The 21,650-nt window shown below is 40.1% G+C and overlaps 1 protein-coding gene across 15 annotated transcripts in view; it reads right to left on the bottom strand.

Moving 5' to 3' along the window:
* Window positions 1-237: 237 nt before the first annotated feature.
* CTBP1 (C-terminal binding protein 1) overlaps window positions 238-21,650 on the bottom strand; it is a 434,814-nt gene continuing 413,401 nt past the window's right edge. For all 15 annotated transcript variants that reach the window (XM_090035363.1, XM_090035365.1, XM_090035364.1 and 12 more), the window contains 5 exons: window positions 19,468-19,682; window positions 14,827-14,957; window positions 12,432-12,559; window positions 8,304-8,421; window positions 238-1,472 (listed from right to left, as the gene is read on the bottom strand). In XM_090035363.1, coding sequence (XP_089891489.1) covers window positions 1,289-1,472; window positions 8,304-8,421; window positions 12,432-12,559; window positions 14,827-14,957; window positions 19,468-19,682 — 776 coding nt within the window. In that variant the 3' untranslated portion in view covers window positions 238-1,288. The remainder of the gene's footprint in view (window positions 1,473-8,303; window positions 8,422-12,431; window positions 12,560-14,826; window positions 14,958-19,467; window positions 19,683-21,650) is intronic.

The raw sequence follows: 21,650 nt of genomic DNA on the forward strand, positions 1-21,650 counted from the left end.
TAAAACAATAGACACTGCGTATGCAGGACTTCCACAAAAGAAGTTTATTATTATTCTTTTGTTACTCTTGTGCCCCCCTATACTCTCTGCAACAGCAGCATAAATATTGTTACCATAATATAGCTGATGATGCTGGTGCACACATGAGAAAGTAAATCAAAAGCCATTTTAATTTCAAACTCCATTAGAAACACAGGGAAAAGATCAACATTTATGAAATGGAAAGGAAAAAAATGGTATGGAAAGAATTTTTATTGTTCAAGCTTCCAAGAGGGTATTACAAACAATGGAGAGCAAAGTAAAGCTAGAAATGAAATACTTGACAGCATCTTTTTAAAAATTACAGCTAAGAAACCTAATCAAAGTTGAATAAACAGTTACTAGAAATAAAAATTTTACACATATGATCTTTGTCTGCGATTTTTATTTCTTTAAAATAATTCATACAAATGGTTACAGTCACAAACATGATTTTAACCAAAAATATTGCTAGCCTACCACATTACCAGGAAGGAATCAATGTAGGCAATGAAATGCTGCTACTTTTCAGTAGTCTAGTGCCTTTTTCGCATACCACCAATAATATATACTTTAACTGGTGACAAAAAGCACAATGCTCGTTTATACAAAACCTTTATTTTCCTCAAAATCTCTTTGCAATGTTGTCTTCATTTTGAAATAAGGGAATTCATGCCAAAATTAGGAGAAACTGTTTCTCTTTTGTTTACTAAATTAGTCTAAAAAATAAGACAAGCAGGTAGAAAAAACAATGCACTGTGTGGTATAGAAAGAAAAATGGGAAAAATTCATTGTCCTGAGAAGTTTGCCAACTGCCTCATTTTTGGGCATGTTTTAACATATAAAAGAAAGGATTTTTAATCTCAAAATTGGTTTGTTGAATGCCTCCCTTATGGTTTTTTTTCTTGTTGACAGCTAAGCAAACAAACCCTTTTTAATGTTCTAAAAACTGTACACAGACAAGTACATTCATGATATAATTAACTACTAACTTTTCTTGTTTTAACAAAGAACCCATAGGACACAGAAACAGTGAATCAGTCCACTGGACAGGGACAAACTACAATTTATACGGAGGAAAAAAGTTTCCAAATCTTCGTTTTTGACTCCCACCTTTTCCTTTTATACTGTATATTGGACCAGTTTCTAAAACAATAATCGTCTCCTCCTGTAAGTTCATGGTTTTTTGCCTTTATTCAAAATCCAGATTTTTTCCACACGCTCTCTCTGAAGTTGAAATCTCCAATGCTGGGAATGCTGTTTTCTTAGGCTACAATTGGTCACTTGGGTGGTCTCTATCAGCTTCTGGTTTGACTGTTTGGCCGGGGGAAGGAGCATGGGGCGGGTGAGCAACAGCAGGGAGGCCGTGTGATAAAGACATGGGGTTGGGGACTATTCCTTCTACTGCGGTAGGTATGCCAGTGGGAGCCACGCTTACAACACCAGGAGGATACCTGCCAAGAGAGGAAAGCGAGAACATCCATTAAAACCAGAGATGGCTGATAGGAAAGTCCACCCAGGCTCCTGCAAAGAGAATTGCAAAGGTTTTTGTTGCGTTTGCAGAACCAGAGGTGTCTGTAAGTCTCAAGATGACACCGACCATGCAGTAATGCAATTGCTGCTGTATTTAACCAGGGATTTGCTAATTCCTTCAGATGCCAAATTTGTTAGTTCCCCTGGCAGCCTAAATGCCAATGAACAACAGAAACGTAAACTGAAAGTAATTTCTATCTCAGAAGTTAAAACCTGAATTAACTAATTCACTCATGAATACACTGGGAGTCTAAATCCTTTGTTTCCTGCCACATGACTTTTTCCGTATTTCCCCTTTTTAGGCCAAAGCTAACTAAATGATTTTTGTTTCTTGTGTACTTCTGAAATTGTGAGTTGGGCCCCCGACAGATGTTAAAGGGTAGGCACAATGGGATCTGATGCGGGATCTCAACAATTACACTTCCTGCCATGCCACATATGCATGGGGGGTGGCGACTGGGACCCTGCAGCAGATTCCATTGTGCCATATTGCCGGTGCAAGGGGAGGATCCTGGGCTCCCAGCCAGGAGGGCGCGCGGTCCTTGTCGTCAGAGCAGCATTCCACGTGCATGATGCAGTTCTGCGCCTGACAGCCCCGTCGGCCAATCGGTGCTCCCCCCCGGGGAAGCGTGTGGTTCACTTCCCCAGCTGGAAACCCTGACCAGCTGAGCAGGGTGTCCAGCCATGGGAGCACATGGCGTGCCCCCTGACAGACCCGATCAGCTGAGGGGCCTCCAGCCTTCGGTGCAAACGGGAGTCTTGAAAGGCTGCAGTGCAATACAGAGGCTGGCCGCTGGCCACATGTGCAATTAAAAGGTGTGGTAAGAACTAGCACAAAGTTATTACACATACCTTGTTTGGTAACTTCGTGGCTCGTTCCTTGATTTATCACTCCATTAACTGATTGAACATTAACCAGATAATCTAGCCTTAAATGTAATGTCTATCAAGGGCCTTGGTTTTAAGACAGTGCAAATCTGAAAAAAATTACATCTCCAAAAGCAAACATTTTTCAAAAGCATTGACAGCTTAGGGTGCAGCTGTAGCACTGCATATTTTAGTCTAAAAGCGGAAAAAAATCAGACCCATACATTTGTTGCACTTCAACCTTGCCACAGTTCTTGCTTTTAAAAAGGCAGGTGCCTGTGGCAAACTGGAAGGAACAAGAGGAGGAGGAGGAACACAAATACAGAATTATGCAGTCCATCATTTTGGTTACTCTTTTTTTTTCCATCAAGCATCCAAGTCTAAGGTTTTGGGGGTTCAGAAGAGAATAACTGCTTCAAGCTGGTTTCACAGTGGTGGGATGTTAAAGGTAAAGAAAGCAGGAAAATCTCCGGCTCGCAATTTCTGCATTCTGAAGGCGTTACTTAATTAGCGCTTGCTACATTTAAACAACAACTGCATGTTTTAGCCTCTTTTGTATTTCTAAAACGTTTCTATCTTCAGCCAAGTACCTACAGTTCACCTTCAGGGTTATCTAATTCTAGCCACTTATTTCATCCTTTGACTCACTCTCCCACTCCCTCAAAAACATGCACTTATTTCGTCTTTCTTTAAACTGGTGTTCTGTTTATCCAAGAGTTTTAAAAAAGTGTTTCTTCTTTTTAAAAGTATAAACATTTAGGGCTGTTATTTACTCACTGTGGCATTTGATACCCTATTATTCATTTAGGCTTAAATGGCAGCAATTGCAATTGCAGCCTATTGAAACTTTTTGAACCAGCATCCAAAACTCTGTCGTTGATGGCCAAGTCGTTAGAGAATTCCAAACTGAATGCCACGGGCATTTCACCGCACTCCAATTAGCTTTTCTGAAACTTTTGTGTTGCTTCCCCCTCTAAACCTGCCTAAGTGCAGAGAATGTCAGGGTGGAAAAAATCTCCAGCATCCAGAAAACTTGTAGAGGAAAAAAAAGATTACATGAAAACAACTTTTCTCCTTCCATAACCTGAAACCCATGGAAGCTCTCCATCACAAGCATGATGCAATGGGAACCTGGCCTGGCCTTCTGGTATCGAATGGCAGACCTGGGAATTTGATGTTACCCTGGTCACCCCCAGGGGTTGGATATTTGCACCTTGAGGGGAATCGCACTATCTGTAGGTTGTGACATTCATCCCCACCTAAACATACACACACCAGGTGCCTCCAAAAAAACTTTACAAGTATCAATTTACAAAATTTCCAGTGTCAACTGCTCGTCTGGAGAGTTTTTCTGGAATGACTTTGCAATTGCTAATGAAATTAGTTGCGAGTTTCAGTAGTACAAATTGAATCTTATTAACCAAATTGGCTTCAATTCCTGTGAACGTGACAGGGTATTGTTTTGTTTATTCAAATTTGATTTTGAAACTGGTTTATCCATTCCTGTAGGTATTCTGCACAAAATTTCAAGCAAACACCATGAAGGAAAAATCCTCAGTTTAAAAGACCTTGTATAGCGTTGGAAAAGACGCAGCATAGCAGCCTCTTCCGAGAGAAAGAATTCACAGCTTTCAACCATCACCTCCATCAATCTGCTCCTGGAAACACCTGGGCCCAGCAGTGTGACCTGTGTGTCAATACATTTATGCTTGATGAATCAGGGCAAAAAACAAGTCACAGGGTTCCTCCCAGAGAGAATGTCCTGGCAGGCAGCCTTTCCCTTTTAACCCAGATACATTGTAGGGGAGAAGCATCTGCCGATCACAGTCATGTTTTGACCACATAGGCAAGTCAACTTGCATAGACAAAACCCGTATCACTTCAAGAAAGTTATTCCTTTTAGTGCTGGCCCAGGAACCCCTAATCATTCTAGAGTTGTGATAATAATCTTGACCTGCAGATCCATCACCTGTTCACCCCAAATATTTCCCATTGATCTAAAATGGCATCCAAGCATCGTACAATTATGGTGTGTCCTGAAATCAAATGATGCATTGTGTGAGCCAAAATCTCAATGTCATGCCTTATTGGGGTGGTAGTGTCCTCACTAAAAGCATCCCTAACTTCCACCGTATTTTGCCATACAGTTTTGGTAAACTCCATCTCCAGTTACTTCAATATCCTATTTTCCCTACTACTGAGATTTTCTAATCTCATAAGTAACCTTATCTTTGAAACCAGGCAATGTAAATTCAGCAGCTTTTATACACTCCTAAGCACTGGCAGCCTCCCATTGCTTTGCTGTTTCGCACTCCCTTATACTGTTAACCAGCTGATGCTCCATCCTTCAAAATGCCAGGCCCTCTTCTAGTCCTCCTTTGCCAGGAGCAATAATCCAAACAACTACCCGGATAATGTCTGTGTCATAAACTAAGCTATCTCCTCAAGCTGAATCTGAGATACAGTTTTTATCTTACATTTCCCATTCAGCTCTCCCTCATATAGCCCTACTTTACAAAAGCTACTCCTAGTGCAGAGAGTCAGGGAATAAGACAACTGTTAAACAGGTTTTAGTGTAATCTTCTCCATCATCAGGATCTATATTGCAATACCACCTAGTCCCAGTGCCATTGTGATAGATGCTGCGTGCACACACACACACCTGTCTCTGTCCCAAAGGCTTATAATTTAAGTATATACTATTTTCTTGGATTGCAGATAGATAAATCAATAATGGAAGATCTCAGCACACTACTCTCTAATTGTTTCCAGAATAGATTACATTAATAATATTTAAATGTGCATGTGCTGTTCACTATCGGCATCTGGTAGAAGGCAAAAAAACACTGCTGTCCCTGTAAACTGCCCAATATTTGTGTCTGGTTTCCATGACTATGTACGTGGCTCTGTCCCATACTCCGACAAAGAAAGCAGTAGTATACTATCTAGTAAGAAGTCCAATAATGAATACACAACAATAATGCATAAGTAATAGTTGCTGCTTCTGCTTTACCCCCAGACTATTACAAATAAGTTCTTTCTCAGGATCACCATTAATCTTTACCCCTGGAAGAGGTCCTGTTTGTTTGACCTCTTTAACAGACTGGCTGTCCTTGTTTAGCAAACAGTTTTCTTTTCTGCAGGATTTTCTCATTTTCAAAAGCCGTTTGATCTGGGTTATGTTCAGCTGGTGATTGCTGAATGTTCTTCGCTGCCTCTTATTACAACACACTTGATTCACTTAAGAGTTCAGTCCCTTATCACAACTCAAATAATGATATATCCAGGATTAAATATTCTCGTTAGTTTTAATACCCCAAAAGATCTATTTGCATTTTTGACATATAAATGATCATCCCAGTTCCTATCTTCTGATACAATTACATGAAGATAATATGGCTATTAGCACATCTGAAACATCATGCTTCTAGTGAAAGGCTTAACTCAACAGGCAGAATGATAATCTCATTTTGGGAAAAGAAGATAAGACAGAAATATTTGTTTCAAACAATCAATTCAACTTCTGGGTTGAAGGCACAATGGAATTTAACACTAGCAAGTATGGTTATTGAAATTCATTCTTTCATAAAAACCCAGCTTCAAATTTATATATTCTGTATCACCAGAACCACTACAGCAATTGCTCCCAGGGGCCTTTCTTTTAAAAAAAAGATTGTTCATTGGTTTGTAAAGACACAATTTATCAAGTTATTTCAGAATCCCTCTGCCAAATTAAGGACTCAGAGGGTACTTTACGCTCATTAATCATCAAGTAGTATTGCCCTCACTACTAAATTTAACACAGCTTAACTAAACGCAAAGCATTTTCTATGTAAGGAATCGCTCTAAATTTTCCTTTGAAACTAGGAAGTGCAGTTGTAAAAGTTTTACAGTTTTACTGGCATTTTTTTAATGAATGTAAGCATGTCTCATTTTCCTATTCCCAATAGCATTTTTTATATTTAACTAAGTGTTTTGACAAAAGCAAACCATAAAAAGGGTGCTTTGTGCTCTGTGCTTATAGGGCTCCACATCAATATATAATAAAGCCCATATCCTATAAAATCTTAATCATGTGCTTTACCATGTTCTTCGTAATCCCAACTGAAGCCGAAAGAACTACTCACTGGGTGCATTTACGCATGCATTTTACTGTGCAGTTGACTAAATAGCTCTGCAGTAAAGTGTCACAGTCTACACATGCACCAGAGTAAGTACCATCAGGGACAGTATTATCTTATGGCAGAATAATTAAGTGTACCAAATGCCTGTGTAGATGGTGACAGGGGCTGGCTGGGGCATAAAGGTGCTAAAGTGCAGGGGCTGCCTGCCCCCTAGCCACACAACTGCAGTTTTGGCACGCTTGTGCCCTGGCCAGCCCCTCCACTGTCTGGCGCTGCCCCCCAGAGCCCAGAGCTGACCTTCTGAGCCTGCTGCCAACCCAGGGCAGCTCAAACTGCTGCTGTCCCAAACACGCATGGAGACACTGCACCCAGGAACAGTTGACTCTGGCACAAACTGCTCTGGAGTTTATCACGTTGCATTAATTGCATGTGTAGATACGCTCACAGTGAATACAGTTATATATATCTGGACTTAACTTGTCAGTGAAGCCAATAAAAATATCCTTACTCTCTGAAAACAGAGAAAGAAAACAAGGAATCCAACTGAAGAAGATAAGAAGATGAAGAACAAAGTGAAGGACTGAAGGAGGAATTGTGGCAGTTTTGAACCATCTCCTCTCTCGAGATGTTGCCTTTCATTGCTGGTTTGTTGCCCTCTCAGTCATTTTAACCCAACTTATAGTGTAAAATTGGAACTGGGAGCTCAACAACTGGAGAATTCCTATTTTCATTAAAAAATCAAGTCATCTGATGTTGGTTCCTAAACCTAAATAGCTGCTGTTTGGACATTTGGGATGAAGGGAAACAGCAAAAAAAGATCCAGGAGATAAAATAACTAATAAAGAAATAAATATAATCAAAAGAATGGTTAAAGATCAGGTATAGACAGATTTAACTATTTTAGCAGCATCAAATTATACCAGTTAAGCTGTTACAATAAAACGGTTACAACCCTCTGCTCTTATACAAGAGGAGCAAAACTGCTTTAACTTGGTCGGTTTCATTCAAAATGCAGATCAAAAAGAATTAGCTCCTTATACTACTGACCCTTATGGACGTAATAGTTATATTGTAACAATGGAAACAGACCAGTACTCTTAAATGACAACTCCTCGCCCCCTTTTAAAATGGTGGAAATTTATGCCATTATAAACTTCACCCTATTTCCTTTTATTAAGTACTACAAACTGCTTTTCACAGTGGAAGGCTATACTGAACAATTCTAACAAGAACTTTTTAAGGAATTCTACAAACAGAAAAGAAAAAAGAATAAATGTACACTTATGATGGTATTTGCTCCCAATATATTTATAACAGCAATAAGCAACGGCAACTTGTGCATTAGTGAGCTATTTGTATTTTCCTTAGATGGCTGAGTTCAAGAGGGATGCTAGCAATAGCTTATTATTCCAACTCTGCTGTGACTTACTACCACATTATTACTTTCAGCAAAATGAGCATTAGCTTTTACTGAAGTCACTGGAGGCTACCAGGATTGTTCCATTTGCATATACAATATGCATTGTTTCTGATGCTGGCATTATTAACTTCAGAAAAAAAGTAGATAAATGGATTTATCACAGGGCTGATTTCAGCCAATCATGAAACAGAATTATTTTCATGAATGTAATAGTCATAAGAACAACCTACTCAGGCCTTATCTGAAAACATTTTCATAACAATTCAATTTATTAAATGGGAACTTTTTTCTTTAAACTAGACTATTTTGCTCTAATTCTTTTCCTACTGAAAGATGCTTACCTGTACGCAGCACCATTAAGCTCTGGATGAACAACTCCTGGATCCATGCTGGCCCAATGTGTAGCTGCAGTCAAATGATCTTTGTTAACACAGTTTTTCAGGCTGTCTGGAATACGACCTAGGTGAGTAATAAAGCATGAAATAAAACCTGGATCTGTCAGGTATGACAAAGAATAAAATATATTGGACGGTACACCTAGCAATTCACAAACAAAAACTGGGGCTCAGATCAGAGACTTATTGTTCCCTTTGCCATGGCTGTCACCACTTCTTGAACTCTGAGTCGTGTTCAGTTACTCTCTCCTTTCCTCTCCTCTATTCAGCCTCTTGATAAATCTTGTCTCTGTTTTACACGCATCATCTTGAAATTCACTTTCCAAATTGCTAAAATCAGTTTCCATACACCAGTTGCTCATCAGCTTACATATTAGAGTATTGGTCTCTCTATTTCTAAGCTTTCCTTTCCGACTTTGCCTCCCAGCAACCACTTTTGAGCATCTGGAATGAAATCAAGAACCTTTTGAAGTCAATGGGAGTTCTGCTCATAGCTGTTTTATTCACTCATTGTTACTCCTCCTTAATGAGACAGAAAATATTTGTATCTCTTAGTCCTCATATAGAATCCTAAGGAAAATTTAAACATGTCCAAGGACTCCTTTCCATGAGCATTTTTGCCTAAACCTTTTCAGATGCAAGCCACCCTTCATTAGACTCAAGGCATCACTGATTAGACTCAAGGCATCACTGATTAGACTCAAGGCATCACTGATTAGACTCAAGGCATCCCTCAGAACATGTCAGCTCTTTGTTTTCACTTGTTTCCACAGCACCTTTGAAAGGATCTCAAGGCACCCTGGTTGACAATTACTAGCCTAGATTTCATGCAGCCTTCAAATTACAATTATTCTTCAGCTTTTAGGGCCCCATGCAATGCTCTCGGAAGACAATGTAGATATCTTATTTAATTAGTCTATAAAGATTCATATCTACCTTGCTTTCTGAATGGAAAGATTGTCATCTGATTTGAAAGAAGTGCTGGGCCAGTTCTTCATCATCAGTGTTTGGGATGGTCTTGACTAGAGGTGTGCGAAATGGGCCGTACTTAATTTGGATTCAGCCCGAAACAGGGACAGTGATTCGATTAGCTGATTTGGATCACTGACCCGATTCAATTTGGCTGAATCCAAATCTGAAGATTCAATGCTGATTTGGAGAACAAGTGATTCAGCCATAGACACAGTTTTAAACATTTTTTCTACATACCCCAAGGCGCCAGGCACAGCTCATGAACTCTGTGATGGTGGGGCAGATGGAGCATCCCACAGGAGTACGGGGTGGGGCCCTGCATGCTCAGAAGTACTTCTGGTTTACTTCCAAGTCTGCCGCTGAGTGCATGGGGGGCCCTGCCGCACCTTCCCCAGCTCGATGATCAGCTGCAGGGGGACCCTGGGTGCTCCCCAGACCTAGGAGGCACCAGTCACCGCGCCGGGGGATGGGGGGAGCACACGCTCTCCAGCAGACCCAGAAGTGGACTGGAAGTGCTTCTGGTCCACTTTCAGGTCTGCTGCTGAGCGCACTGGGGACCTCCCGTTCTCCTGTAGGACGCTCCATGTGCCCCACCATCTCAGCATTCAGGAGCCACCTGGTACTTTGAGGTATGTAGACAAAACATTTAAAGCTGTGTCTTTATGTCTGAATTGTCAAATCTTTCTGAAACTCTCCGAATTGATTTGGAAAGTTCTGATTCGGTTTGGAGAGATTAAAGGGTCTCCTGATTAGATTCAGATTCAGAGGTTCGGCCACCGAATTGGGCCAAATCTCTGCTGAATCAAATCAGCAACTGAAGCTTTGCACAGCTCTAGCCTTGACTGCTTTCCATACAACTGTCCCATCCTCTATAACAGTGGTTCTCAACTGGAGCTCTGCCAGCCTGCAAGGGAAAAGCCATGGTTTCCCACATTTTTCTCCTTTAAAGAAGAATCAATTTTTAAAGTTTACGGATTCATTTTTAAAGTCTGTTTGTGACCCTTTCATATATTCTTGCAACCCACTTTTGGGTCATGACCCTCAGGTTGAGAAATGCTGCTCAGTAAAATACATGGGTGTGAGTAGCTCCCACTGAAGTAACTGGTTCCCATTTCTCTGACTGAGTCTGCACTAGCATCATTCCTTTGATGATTAGAAACCATCTTTTAATTTCCAGCCTAAATTTATTCCTGGCCAGTTTATACCCTTTTGTCCATGTGCCTACATTGTTTAGCGTGTTTTCCCTGCTTTGCATTTATTTCCTGCTGTATTTTTAGAGAACAATCTATTCCTACCCATTCTTAGTCTTCGCTTTGCTGGGCTACTCCAAGCTCCTTGAATTTCCTTTCAAAAGTTAGTACCTGACAAAACGTGTTTATTTTCTACTTATTTTGCAATGTGTTCACTTGCTGCTCTTATGTTTCTTGCCTTCTCAAATTCACCTCTATGTAATGTTTGGTGTATTTCTTTATCTTTGCTTATTACTTTGCACATTGTACATAAGCACAGCCACACTAACCCTCCCCCTTCCCTTTCTAAACAATATGTTCTTCACATGGCATGCGTGTTGTTGAGGCATGCGGCCACTTGTTGTCCATCTCCTTCTAATTATAACCCCACTCTGTTCCCCCTGTGACTTTTGCATATTAAGTTTCATCCCACACTTCCTGTATCTGTCCCACATTTGTTTCATTAAAGTTCAACGTCTTTCACCTCCCTAACGTTGGCCTCGATTTAGTCGTACTACAAACCATGTGCAGAAGCTTGAAGAGATGACAGCTTCAGGATAAAGCAATGATTCCTTACTTGGATATTCCAGTTGCCTACTTTAGAGAAATAAGTCATGCTGTCTCAGGTGGATTTGTGTCCAGAACCCTTAGCACTACACTGCCTGTTCCTCTGTATTGCTGATTTCTATTGCATCCCCATCCTGAAAAAGATTCCCTCTAGTCAGGCTGCCCCACTGATCAGCCAGTCTAAAGAGCAATGTTGTTCTCTGCACATCCTTCCCAGAGATAAAGCCTGTAACTGTTCTGAACACATCCAGTCTCCTTACCTTACAATGCTGGCATTTGCATTTTTTCTAAGGCAGAGTAATGTGTTGCAACTGAACCACCCCACAGGTCAACTAGATGCCTATGGACTTAAGGGCACGCAGGGTGCATTACGCAGAGATAAATCATGACCATGTACTAAGGATCTGGCATTAGTGCTTAGTGACTCATTTTATGCAGACTGCTACCTTTTATTTTCAGCTACACGGGATACAAACTAAAGCCCACGCTTTGCCTCATTTTATTTATTAGCATTTCATACTGCGGGCTTGACAAGATTTTTTTTTTCATAACAGAGAGGGAAAGAGAGAGACTTCACCCTTTAAAATTCCAGACAACTTTGGCAGCGCTTTAAAAATAAAAGCATCTTTTAAAATATTGTGCCTCCCACCAACTGCTGAATGACTTGGTTTGGCTTAACAAAAAAACCCTCAACTTCACATTATCATACTGCTAGACTTAAAGTCTAAGACCAGTCAAATAGGTTGTTGTGATACTGCAATTATTATGAGTAGCATGACGTTGAGGTAGTGTTTCACCCGTATGTATTGAGCTTTCAAATACTGAAGTCCAAGATCCTTTCAGACAGACTTGGATGAATTTTGGAAGGTAGAGAGAAGCCAAGGGAAACAGGAATGAAGAAGATACAACAGATGATGGCATGTGCCAGGAGATATGTAAGAAAGGCTACAGAAGGATGGCTCCAGACCTGTATCCAAGCCTTTGGAAAAGACCAGTTGATGTAATTAGCAAAGAACAAAGAGGTTTCATCATTAGTAACAACCACCACGTGCCAGAGGTTTCTGACATGCGGACATCTGGAAAAGAAGAATTTCTTCCCATTGCCTGACTTTCACTTATGATTGCAATTAGTATGTCTGACTCAAGACAATTATCAATGGTGGATACAGCAGTGATAGATATACTTGCTGGCCTAGAGCTCTCCCCGGTTAAACAAAACCTAGTTTGGCTCAAGTCAGTGTCCAAATCTCCAGCAGAGCCATTTTTTTTAGGTGAAAAACTTTCTGTGAAGAAGAGATGTCAGTACCTGTGATAGCCCTCCGGATCTCTCGTGCTGCTTCCTCCCGCATCTCGATAGAGGCTTGTTCACTGTACCAGGCTGCATGTGGGGTACAGATCAGGTTTGGTGCATCCTTCAATGGACCCTGACTAAAGCTAAATGAAATTTTAAAACAAGATCAAATGAAAACAAAACAAAACAAAAAAACCCCAAAAATCTTTGGTGGGGAGGAGGGGAAATAGAGGCAAGGAGATTTATATGTATACTGCGGACTAACATCTAGAAACACATGACAAAGTCTACAAATGTTTCCTTGGTGTTTTTCTTTTTAATTGTGACAGGTCATTTTGGTGTATTTCTAGTGGTTTAGATCTCAGTTACTTTCCCTGACTCAGAAGTGGAACAACAGATAGCAGTACTAGAGGCAGAAGTAACTTTGGTCCAGTTTCCAATTGCCGCCACTCATACTTTGCATGGACAAATGGGTAGCGAGACCCACTGCCCAACTCGTTTCAAAATCCCATTCTATTTGCCACAGTTTATCATCAGTTTTCCTTCACTAGCCAACACAGCTTTATTTCCTTAGAGTCACTGTCAATGTGACATATAATCTAATTTTAAAAAGAAATTAAAATTAATTCCAGATAATACACTCGCCTGTGAGTCTCCCTAATAATTTCCATGGCTTTACGATCATATTTTCCTGCCTTTTTAAAAACTATTTTTTCTCTCCTGTTGCAGAATAAAAAACACCTAAAGATAGGGGAATATGACTAACCAACTGCTTGGGGAAAGCAATCAAAGTCTATTAAAGTGCTGTCAAAGGTACAAAGTAAACCTGAGAAAAAAAAGTGTCATTCTTCCGCTATAGCCTTTTTTGGTTTTAATGTCAGAGTGTTCTTTGTAACAACAGGAGAGAAAATATTTTTAGATAGAAAAGTGCATTTGGAGTTGGCAGTAACTCTTAAAATAATAGCTTGCATCTCCAGTTTAATGGCTATGGATATTTGGCAAAACTGTCCAATGCAATGTTACACGCAGGCACTACAGAAGTTAGTCTCTTGGGGCTGGCGTTGCCTCCTTAGGCACAGACACGGCGCTCCCGCTAAACTAAAGGGAACGTTGGCTGCAATTCTTCAAATGAGTCTGTGCAAATGACATCTACTCGAGTCCCACATGGTCACTGGGATTTCTTGCGGGTGCCAGGTCTGTCTGTGAAGAGCCGACTGTAGGACAGGGAACTACGTGCATATCTGCACACAGACTTTCCCCCCTTGCATGCTGTACTGCTATAATGATTGCACTGAGAAGCTCAAACGCAGGGTGAGAAGAAAGACCTTTTGGTGGGACATGTTTGCAGGATTTCCACCCATTTTCCAACAAGCTCCTTTTCTCAGCTGATGCAGGAGTGCTCTTACTTCAGATGCTGCTATGACCTAGTCTCAAAAGTCCTGAATCTGTTCCTCTTCAAAGAGGTGTGTGGATTGTTGTCGTTTAGCTAATCTAATGTGATATGCAGGCTCCTTCCTGCCTTGACTGAGCAACTGAACAACGCTCAACAAATACGATTAGTAGTCCATACTCATCCACATTGGTAACTCTAACAAAGACGACAGGCTCAGGACTCAGGGACACACTGCACTGGCATTTTCTGTCTTTGCGACATACCACCAAACCTCCTTATTGGAGTGCTACATTTGTGTCTAGGCAGGTGCCCTTCCTGGTGACATTCAACACACTAAATATAGTGCCACCGGGTTGCTAAAGGCAGGAGAGCTATTCTTTTCCTTTCAAAACAAAGAAAGAAACAAAAAAACCAAAGCAAAACATAAAAAGTCTGAACTGGGATCACCCTTCTCAGCTCCACAAACTCAGCTTCTAAGACTTTGCTTGTGGCTTGAGCTTCACAAGCTCCCAGCAGGAGGGATCTGGAGCCAGATATGCAGCCTAAGCATCGAGGTGTTGCAAGCTGTACCCAGATGCTTCAGAAATGGGCAGTTTTCCCTGCAAGATCTTGTCCCCTGCTTTCCTGAAGGGTCTTTTTGTGCACTGAGCAGGGCTTTCTGGAACCAGTCAATGACAGGAGATGAACATACTCATTTCCAGGCCATGTGGCACAAGATTATGCCTAGGATTTGAACATGGGTCTTTGGCAGAAAGAAACATACTGCACCTACTAGACTTTTTTTTTTTTAACCTTCAAATGTACTTCCCCCCCCCATTTTCACCTGCTAACATGCCAAAGTTTCATCCACCTTTGCATTAATCCAGAGGTGCACAGATTCATACTGCTTTAATATGGAAGGCTCAGCTAGTAGGCAGAGGGAAAGCTTATTGACTTCATTGCTGTTGGTCACAACATGCACTAATACTTAAAAATAAGGAAGTGAACAAAAGAAAAAGAAAAGAAAAGGAAAAGCACCTGAATGGTTCTGACTCATGTACATCTAAGGCTGCCCCTCGTATCCTTCCTTCCTTCAGGGCCTGTGCAAGTGCTTTTTCGTCTACTAACCCACCTCGAGCTGTGTTGACCAGGAAAGCCCCTTGTCTCATCTAGGGAAAGTTAAAAACAAGAATGATGAAATAAAAATAAATGAAATAAAACTGTTGTGGCATTATTATTTACTCAAAGGAAGCATCTGTTACAACAAAGACTATTCAACTGGATTAACCTATCATCAGTTCTCTTTGTCTTCCATTGGAAAGTACCACAAAAATCTGATGCTTCAAAAGCAAAATACTGTTTCAGAGCGCTTATAACCTTTTGTTTTTTCTTTATAAGCAGGGCTGCGTATAAGAGGACCAATACTTCATATGTTGTATAGTAACATGATCAAATGATGCAAACATGCATGTGCAAACGAGACATCATTTTATTCCCTTTTTTATTTCACTGTGGAATTGAATACGGCAGAAGCAATAGCATATATTTCTAAAGAAAATCACGTTTTGTGGATTTAACACTTTTACGTGAATGAAAGAACAAGCAACTTCCAAAAATGCATTTTTTGGAGGTTTCCAGACTTCTGTTCTGTTAGCAAGAGGTAGTAAATTGAAGTTTTCCATTTACTTTGGCTCCCTTCTGCCCCCTCCCCCGAATGATTTTTCAGACAACATATAGGGAACCCCTATATTACTCAGTTAAGAGCCATGGGCTGGGAGGGTGGCAAGCCTTACAGAGGTTTTGCTGTGCATTGATCAGATCAGAATTGTAAGCCTCCTCAGCCAGTTTCAGCTATGAAACATTTGCCATGTTATATCTAGAACATAAAGCCAATGCACCAATTTCAGTGAGAAGGACAGTAAGAACACACACCTCAAGATCCTATGCGATCCTAATAAACACCAATGCCTAAACACTTTTAGCACACATCTCGCATATAAGCCAGGACCCTGCAAACATTCCCATGCATGAAGACAAGCACGCACATAAGTGTTTGTAGGATGGCAGCCACAGTAAGGACAGGCAACCAACGTCTGATCACTACAACAAAAAGGAGGTATCTGAACATCAGATGAACTTGTGTAACTTATTCAGGAAACTGGCAGCTTTGCCTACAAGGGGGAAAAAAATTGCTTATTATATCATTAGTTGCTCTTACACAACTAAAATTTGGGGGCAGAAATGCTAAAGTTCCTGTATAACTAGAGAAGGACCTAGAAAAGGAATCCCCTAGCATGAATCTATCCTCTGGCAGGATGGTCAGAAACAGGAAGCAATTATGGCTTACATGCATCTAGCTACATTGTAACAAAAATCTATGTATTGCTTTGGCCAACCCGCTGTTCTAATTTCCATTTTTTTTTCTCTCTCCACCCAAAGAGCCTCTGCCCAGCAGAGGCACGTACTCTTAAGTCTTCACAGAAAAACAGAAGACTGCTGGCAGCCCGAGTAAGCATGTTAACCATTTAGCCTGGAAACAAGAGTAGTGAAGACATGGTGCAGGAGGCTTCAGCCCAGGCTGCCAATCACAGCACAAGTCCTACATTCAAGCTGAAGCTCGTACTTCTAAACTCACTATTATTATCTATGCTGGTCAGAAGAAAGCTAGCTCAGGTGTGTTCATCCATGCTACTAACTACAGTTTCAGTCTCCTAGGTAGACATACCCTTCAGTTCAGGGAACTACCCACTTCAACACGAGCATAAGTGAAGGGCAGCATTTGGCCTTAAATAGAGTCTAGCACACTTCTATATCCTCCTAAGGGACTGGGAATTTTAATAATAGAAAACACTTTCAAATCCCTTGTCCAGCCAGAATAGCCCTCGTTGACTTTTCATCTTCAATGCTATTTATACAGTTGTAAATCTTAGTAGTAAAACAAGCCCAAATTAAACAGAATATGGGTATATAACTACATTCTGAAGCAAGTGAATTGCATGAGTCGCAGTGGGGATGCAGCTTCAAAATGACTCTTTACAGTGGCTGAGAGCTTGAAAGAGAATGTCAGAGCTAATACTGCTGATTGATTGCTACTCTGATTCAGCTAAGTTAATCCTGTGCATCTGCTGTTTTTTATACAATATGCATTTTATTTAAATACAGTATCTTCTTTTCAAATCTGAAGAGAACTGGACATCAAAAGAAGACTTTTGGTCCTGGAAAAAAATACTGAGCACCCATTTTCTTGGGCAGTGTAGAACAAAATCCACCTGAACTATACAGGGTCAGGAAGGTAAAATGTATTTGCTGGGCAGTACACCAAAACTTAGGAGGAAAAGCCATGAAAAGAGGCATCTGTCCCCATAGTTTTCAAAGAGGTTTCAAGGATGCTGAGTTTAAAACTCCACATGAAATTCTGGTTGGGCCTTTTAATGAAATGAGATTCATCTTACCTCTTTATACATATGGATATGAAAACTTTTGTTACCTGAACACACAACACTGGGCAAAGTAGCATGATTTATTATACAAGCACTATTGGCCTGGTTGAGCATACACAAACACGAAACGTTGGCCAGTTTGATACTTTTAATGTGATATTTGAAAGCATTTTGTCTATGTCACCAGACATCTTGAGAGAGACCATGTATGTTAGAAATGATGTGCTTTTACCTTTGTACTGCTTTGAAATTTATTTGCTTGTCAGCTATTAGAACAAAGGTTAATTAACATTTGTTCATGAACATTCCCTCCAAAGTTCTATTTTATCTGAAGTACGAAACAGCTAACATTTTATTTTAATTTTCACTATTTCAATAAGTAACAATATAAATGCATTAGAGATTTTATAGGGGTGCAGGTGGTAGCCGTGTTGGTCTAAGGACAGAGGCAGACAAGGTTCTTTGGGTGAATCCAATACCTTTTATCAGACCAACTTAAATAGTTGGAAAAATTTCTCTTAGCAAGCTTTCGGGTTTAAAAACCCTTCGTCAGTCACAGGAAGTATCTGCAGTTGGTGTGTGCTCTTCCTGGATCATGTGTGCTTTTCCACCCAGGACCAACACACACACACACACACACACACACACACACTGCAGATGCTTCCTCAGCCTGACAAAGGGTTTTAAACCTGAAAGCTTGCTAAGAATATTTTTTCCAACTATTTAAGTTGTTCTGATAAAAGGTATCAGATTAACCCAAAGAACCTTTTCTGCCTTAGACATGTCATAGATTTTTAAAGTTAATTTTGACTTTCAGATTCACCTAAAAATTGAGTGTATATCCTTTGCTCCTCTGCCTAACAGACTAGCACTTCTTCACTGTACGTCCTCCTTTTTCCACCTCAACTCAGATAATTCCCATTATAAAAGGCACACAATGGCCCCAATCCCACAGTTCAGTGGAAGGCAGAAACTCTGCTGAGCTCGTAGGAATCCCAGCTGACTTCAGAAAGGGGCTATCTGGATGCAGGGATCCCCCCAAACAGAGGTCCTTAACAAATCAAGACTATTCTACCCAGTGTTATATAATCACATCATGGAAAAATAATTATGGTGTACAAGCTGATGGTACAAGAAATGGAAAATAACAGAGGTCAACTTTCTTTCTGACTTATCCTCTGAACTAACAAGCATATTAAGATTTTAAAAATAGGCCTTGATCATCATCTTGGATTGGTCTACACAGACTCAATTGTCCAGTCAGGACATATATTGTTACATCTTATTTACATCTGAACAAGGACTTATGATATAGTACGTGGAGCATCTTCAACTCCTACTGAAGTCCCAGTGATATTAGTAGGCATAACAGATGCTTAGTATTTTGCAGACGCCAAGCAGTTACTATTTTGGTTCAACAGAGATAGATAAACCTCATATATAAATAAATGCATATAGTATATGTATTAACAGCATTCAAAAAAAAATGATTATGATTCAGTTAGGATTATTTTACCACACAATACATTTTTACATTTCAACACCTACAGTTTCTAATATATATCTACTTTATACACCCCAAGTTTTGCATCAGAAAACAGAATTTTAATGAAATAAAAATGTTGCCTACTGAGTAACTTGACAATGGAACAGTTATTTAGTACCTATGCTTTGAACACCTTATGTATTATTAATTAATTTTGGAAAGATTCAGTCAAAAGTCAAATCCATTTAAGCATAATCCAAATAACCTAATACTGTAATGTAACCAATTAATCAGTGAAACATTCTGTAAGAATTAGGACTGAACACAGGGGGGCACCAGTTAGTTACAAGCCTGAAGTTAGGTATAAAGAAAACCTCTAAACTGAAGTATAAAAGTGAAAGGCAAGTTTTGTTATTAATAAAAAGAGTAGAAAGAGGAAGTGTCTATCTGCAGATCTCATAGAAGTGCTCTTAAATAAACACAGACAAATTAAGTAACTGAATCTTCACACCAGTTAGTAGATAACATTATTTCTACAAAAGAGAAGTTAGCAAGTATAATGAAAAAAGCAAGGATACCATTTCTTTCCTAACCAATATAAACTTACTTGATAAGCAGTGAAATACCAAAGGGAAGAAAAAAATGTATTTAAGAACTGAATTTGCATGTTTACACTGAGAAACTCTTTAGTATGCAGAAAGTCAGTGAGAATAAAACCAAATCAATCTGGAGGGATACATATTGCATAATTACCTGTTTTATGGTGAAGTCATTAATAAGATGATGATTGTGTTCATTCAAGTTGCAGTGTAGGGTTACACAGTCACTGTGAAATAGCAGATCCTGTAAAGTGCTCACCCGCTGCAGTCCAAGAGCACGTTCAATGCCATCTGAGAGGTATGGGTCATAAAAAATGACACTAAAGCCAAAGGCTTTCGCACGTAATGCCACTGCTTGTCCAACACGTCCTAGAGCGATCACAGACGCACAAAGAAAAAGGAACGTCGCTGATGTAAAATAGCTTTTTCTTGTACAATTATCACTGCAAAACATTCTTGCAGGACTAGGAACTTTACAGGGAACAATACAGAAGAGAAAAAAGAAACATTTGTGACCCATCCTCATTTGGTTTATAACATTTTATTTAAGAGTTATATCATGCTACTGGTGATCAAAAGGCCTATACCCTTTCCCCCCTCCCTCCCCCTGCAAAAAAAAGAAACTGGAGAACTGTAATGCCAAAAGATGGTGTATACAGGGCCTGTAATAATCTAGATTTGCTTAATAGGTGATGCTGGACCTTCAGATGATAAAATACTGATATTCATAACTGCTTCCTGCCAACTCCCCATTTTTGCCAATGTGTCCAGCTGCCTTTAATAAGAAGCTATGAAATGTATGTTTGCAATTTTATTTTATAAAAAATAGATATTTTTTAAGATCCCTCTGTCTTGAAATATGCCATGTTTCACAGGACGCTACAAGAACACAAAGGCTGGATCCTGATGCGCAGGCACGTATGGTTTGTGGTGCCACAAACCTCTTTGTAGCACCATAAACTGCACGTGTTGCATATTAAAACATGCACCCCGCAGCTAATGTGCAGTGCTGGGGCAAAATTTGCTATTGGGACTTCCTGGTAGCAAAAAAAAGAAAGAAAGAAAAAAAGAAAGAAAAAGAAACCTCCTGAAAAAATAAAAGTGGCGCAAGCCTGCTCCCTTGTCTCCATGTGCCTACCAGCTAGCCCTACACGAACACACTCTGTGCCCCAGCCAACCCTTCCCCTGCAGCACGTGGAGCAGTGGGACAATGTGTCCTGCTGCAAGCTGCACCAGCAGGGGCATGCACTGCAGCACAAATTAGCAGAACAAATTTGTGCCGCTACTATTTGTGCTGCTGCAAACACACACCCCTGCTCATGTGAACGTGGCCAATTACTTTAAAACCATCGCTTTCACATCCCAGTGATGGCTGCCGGCAGTTGCTTTTTTGTTTTCAGCTCTAGTCATAAAATTTCTTGCAGCAAAACTAGCCTCTTAACTAGGAAATGCCCACTTGGAACCGGTCTGTGTTTCTATTTTAAATCCTCTTCAAGACTGATTAATTCTGTAATGCCTGCAAAATCCTTCCATTTCACTCTTCAGTTTGCTCCTTACTCATTTACCTAAACCACAAACAAATTGACTCCATCATGCCATACATCTTGCTGAGCACCTGTCATGGTGTTATGGTTTAATAGTTGGATGGCTACAGCCCCATGGGGCTAAGCACCATAGACAAAAAAACAATCCCTGTTCTAGACCTGGTCCCTAATCTGACCAGCTCAATCTCCCCCTTCTGTTCCTTTTGCTCCTCTTCAGTTTCCTTTCCTTATTGTCAGGATACTTTTTTAGCTTGTGTTCAAACTTGGGATCCCAGCTTTCATGTGTACGTGGGTATCTCACTTTTGGCCACCATGAATAAAGCACGGATTTTAGTAGACTGTATTTCACATACCCCGTGGCCCCAAAGAAGACATGCGCCTTGCTTTGGGAAGGCAGAATGAAGAAAAAAACATTTTTTTTCCTTTTCACTGAACTGTTCAGAATCAGTTTCTTCATTTAAGATACAAACTCCAACTTTCAACCACTTATTTTCAGGGAAAAGATGAGTGTGGTATGTGAAAAAATAAGGTAAGTAAAGAAATAAAGGGAATGAGGCTGTTTTGAAGAAGTTTTATTTCTTTTTTTAGAGAATAGAAAGTTGTACTTCATACCCAATTTCAGGTGGCTTGGGTAAAGCTTGAGATTTAAAGAGAGTTCAAAAGTCTCAGAGTCACTATCACCAGAATGGCTATGGCTTTGCTTACGAAAAAGAAAATCAACAGAAGGTTTTCTTTTGTAACATCTGTGTTTATTCAAAAAGCAACAGAATAACATAGGGAAATCCCATGTCTT

This window comes from Crocodylus siamensis, chromosome 2 (genome assembly GCF_052110815.1).
Source record: "Crocodylus siamensis isolate JL-2025a chromosome 2, ASM5211081v1, whole genome shotgun sequence".
NCBI lineage: Eukaryota > Metazoa > Chordata > Crocodylia > Crocodylidae > Crocodylus > Crocodylus siamensis.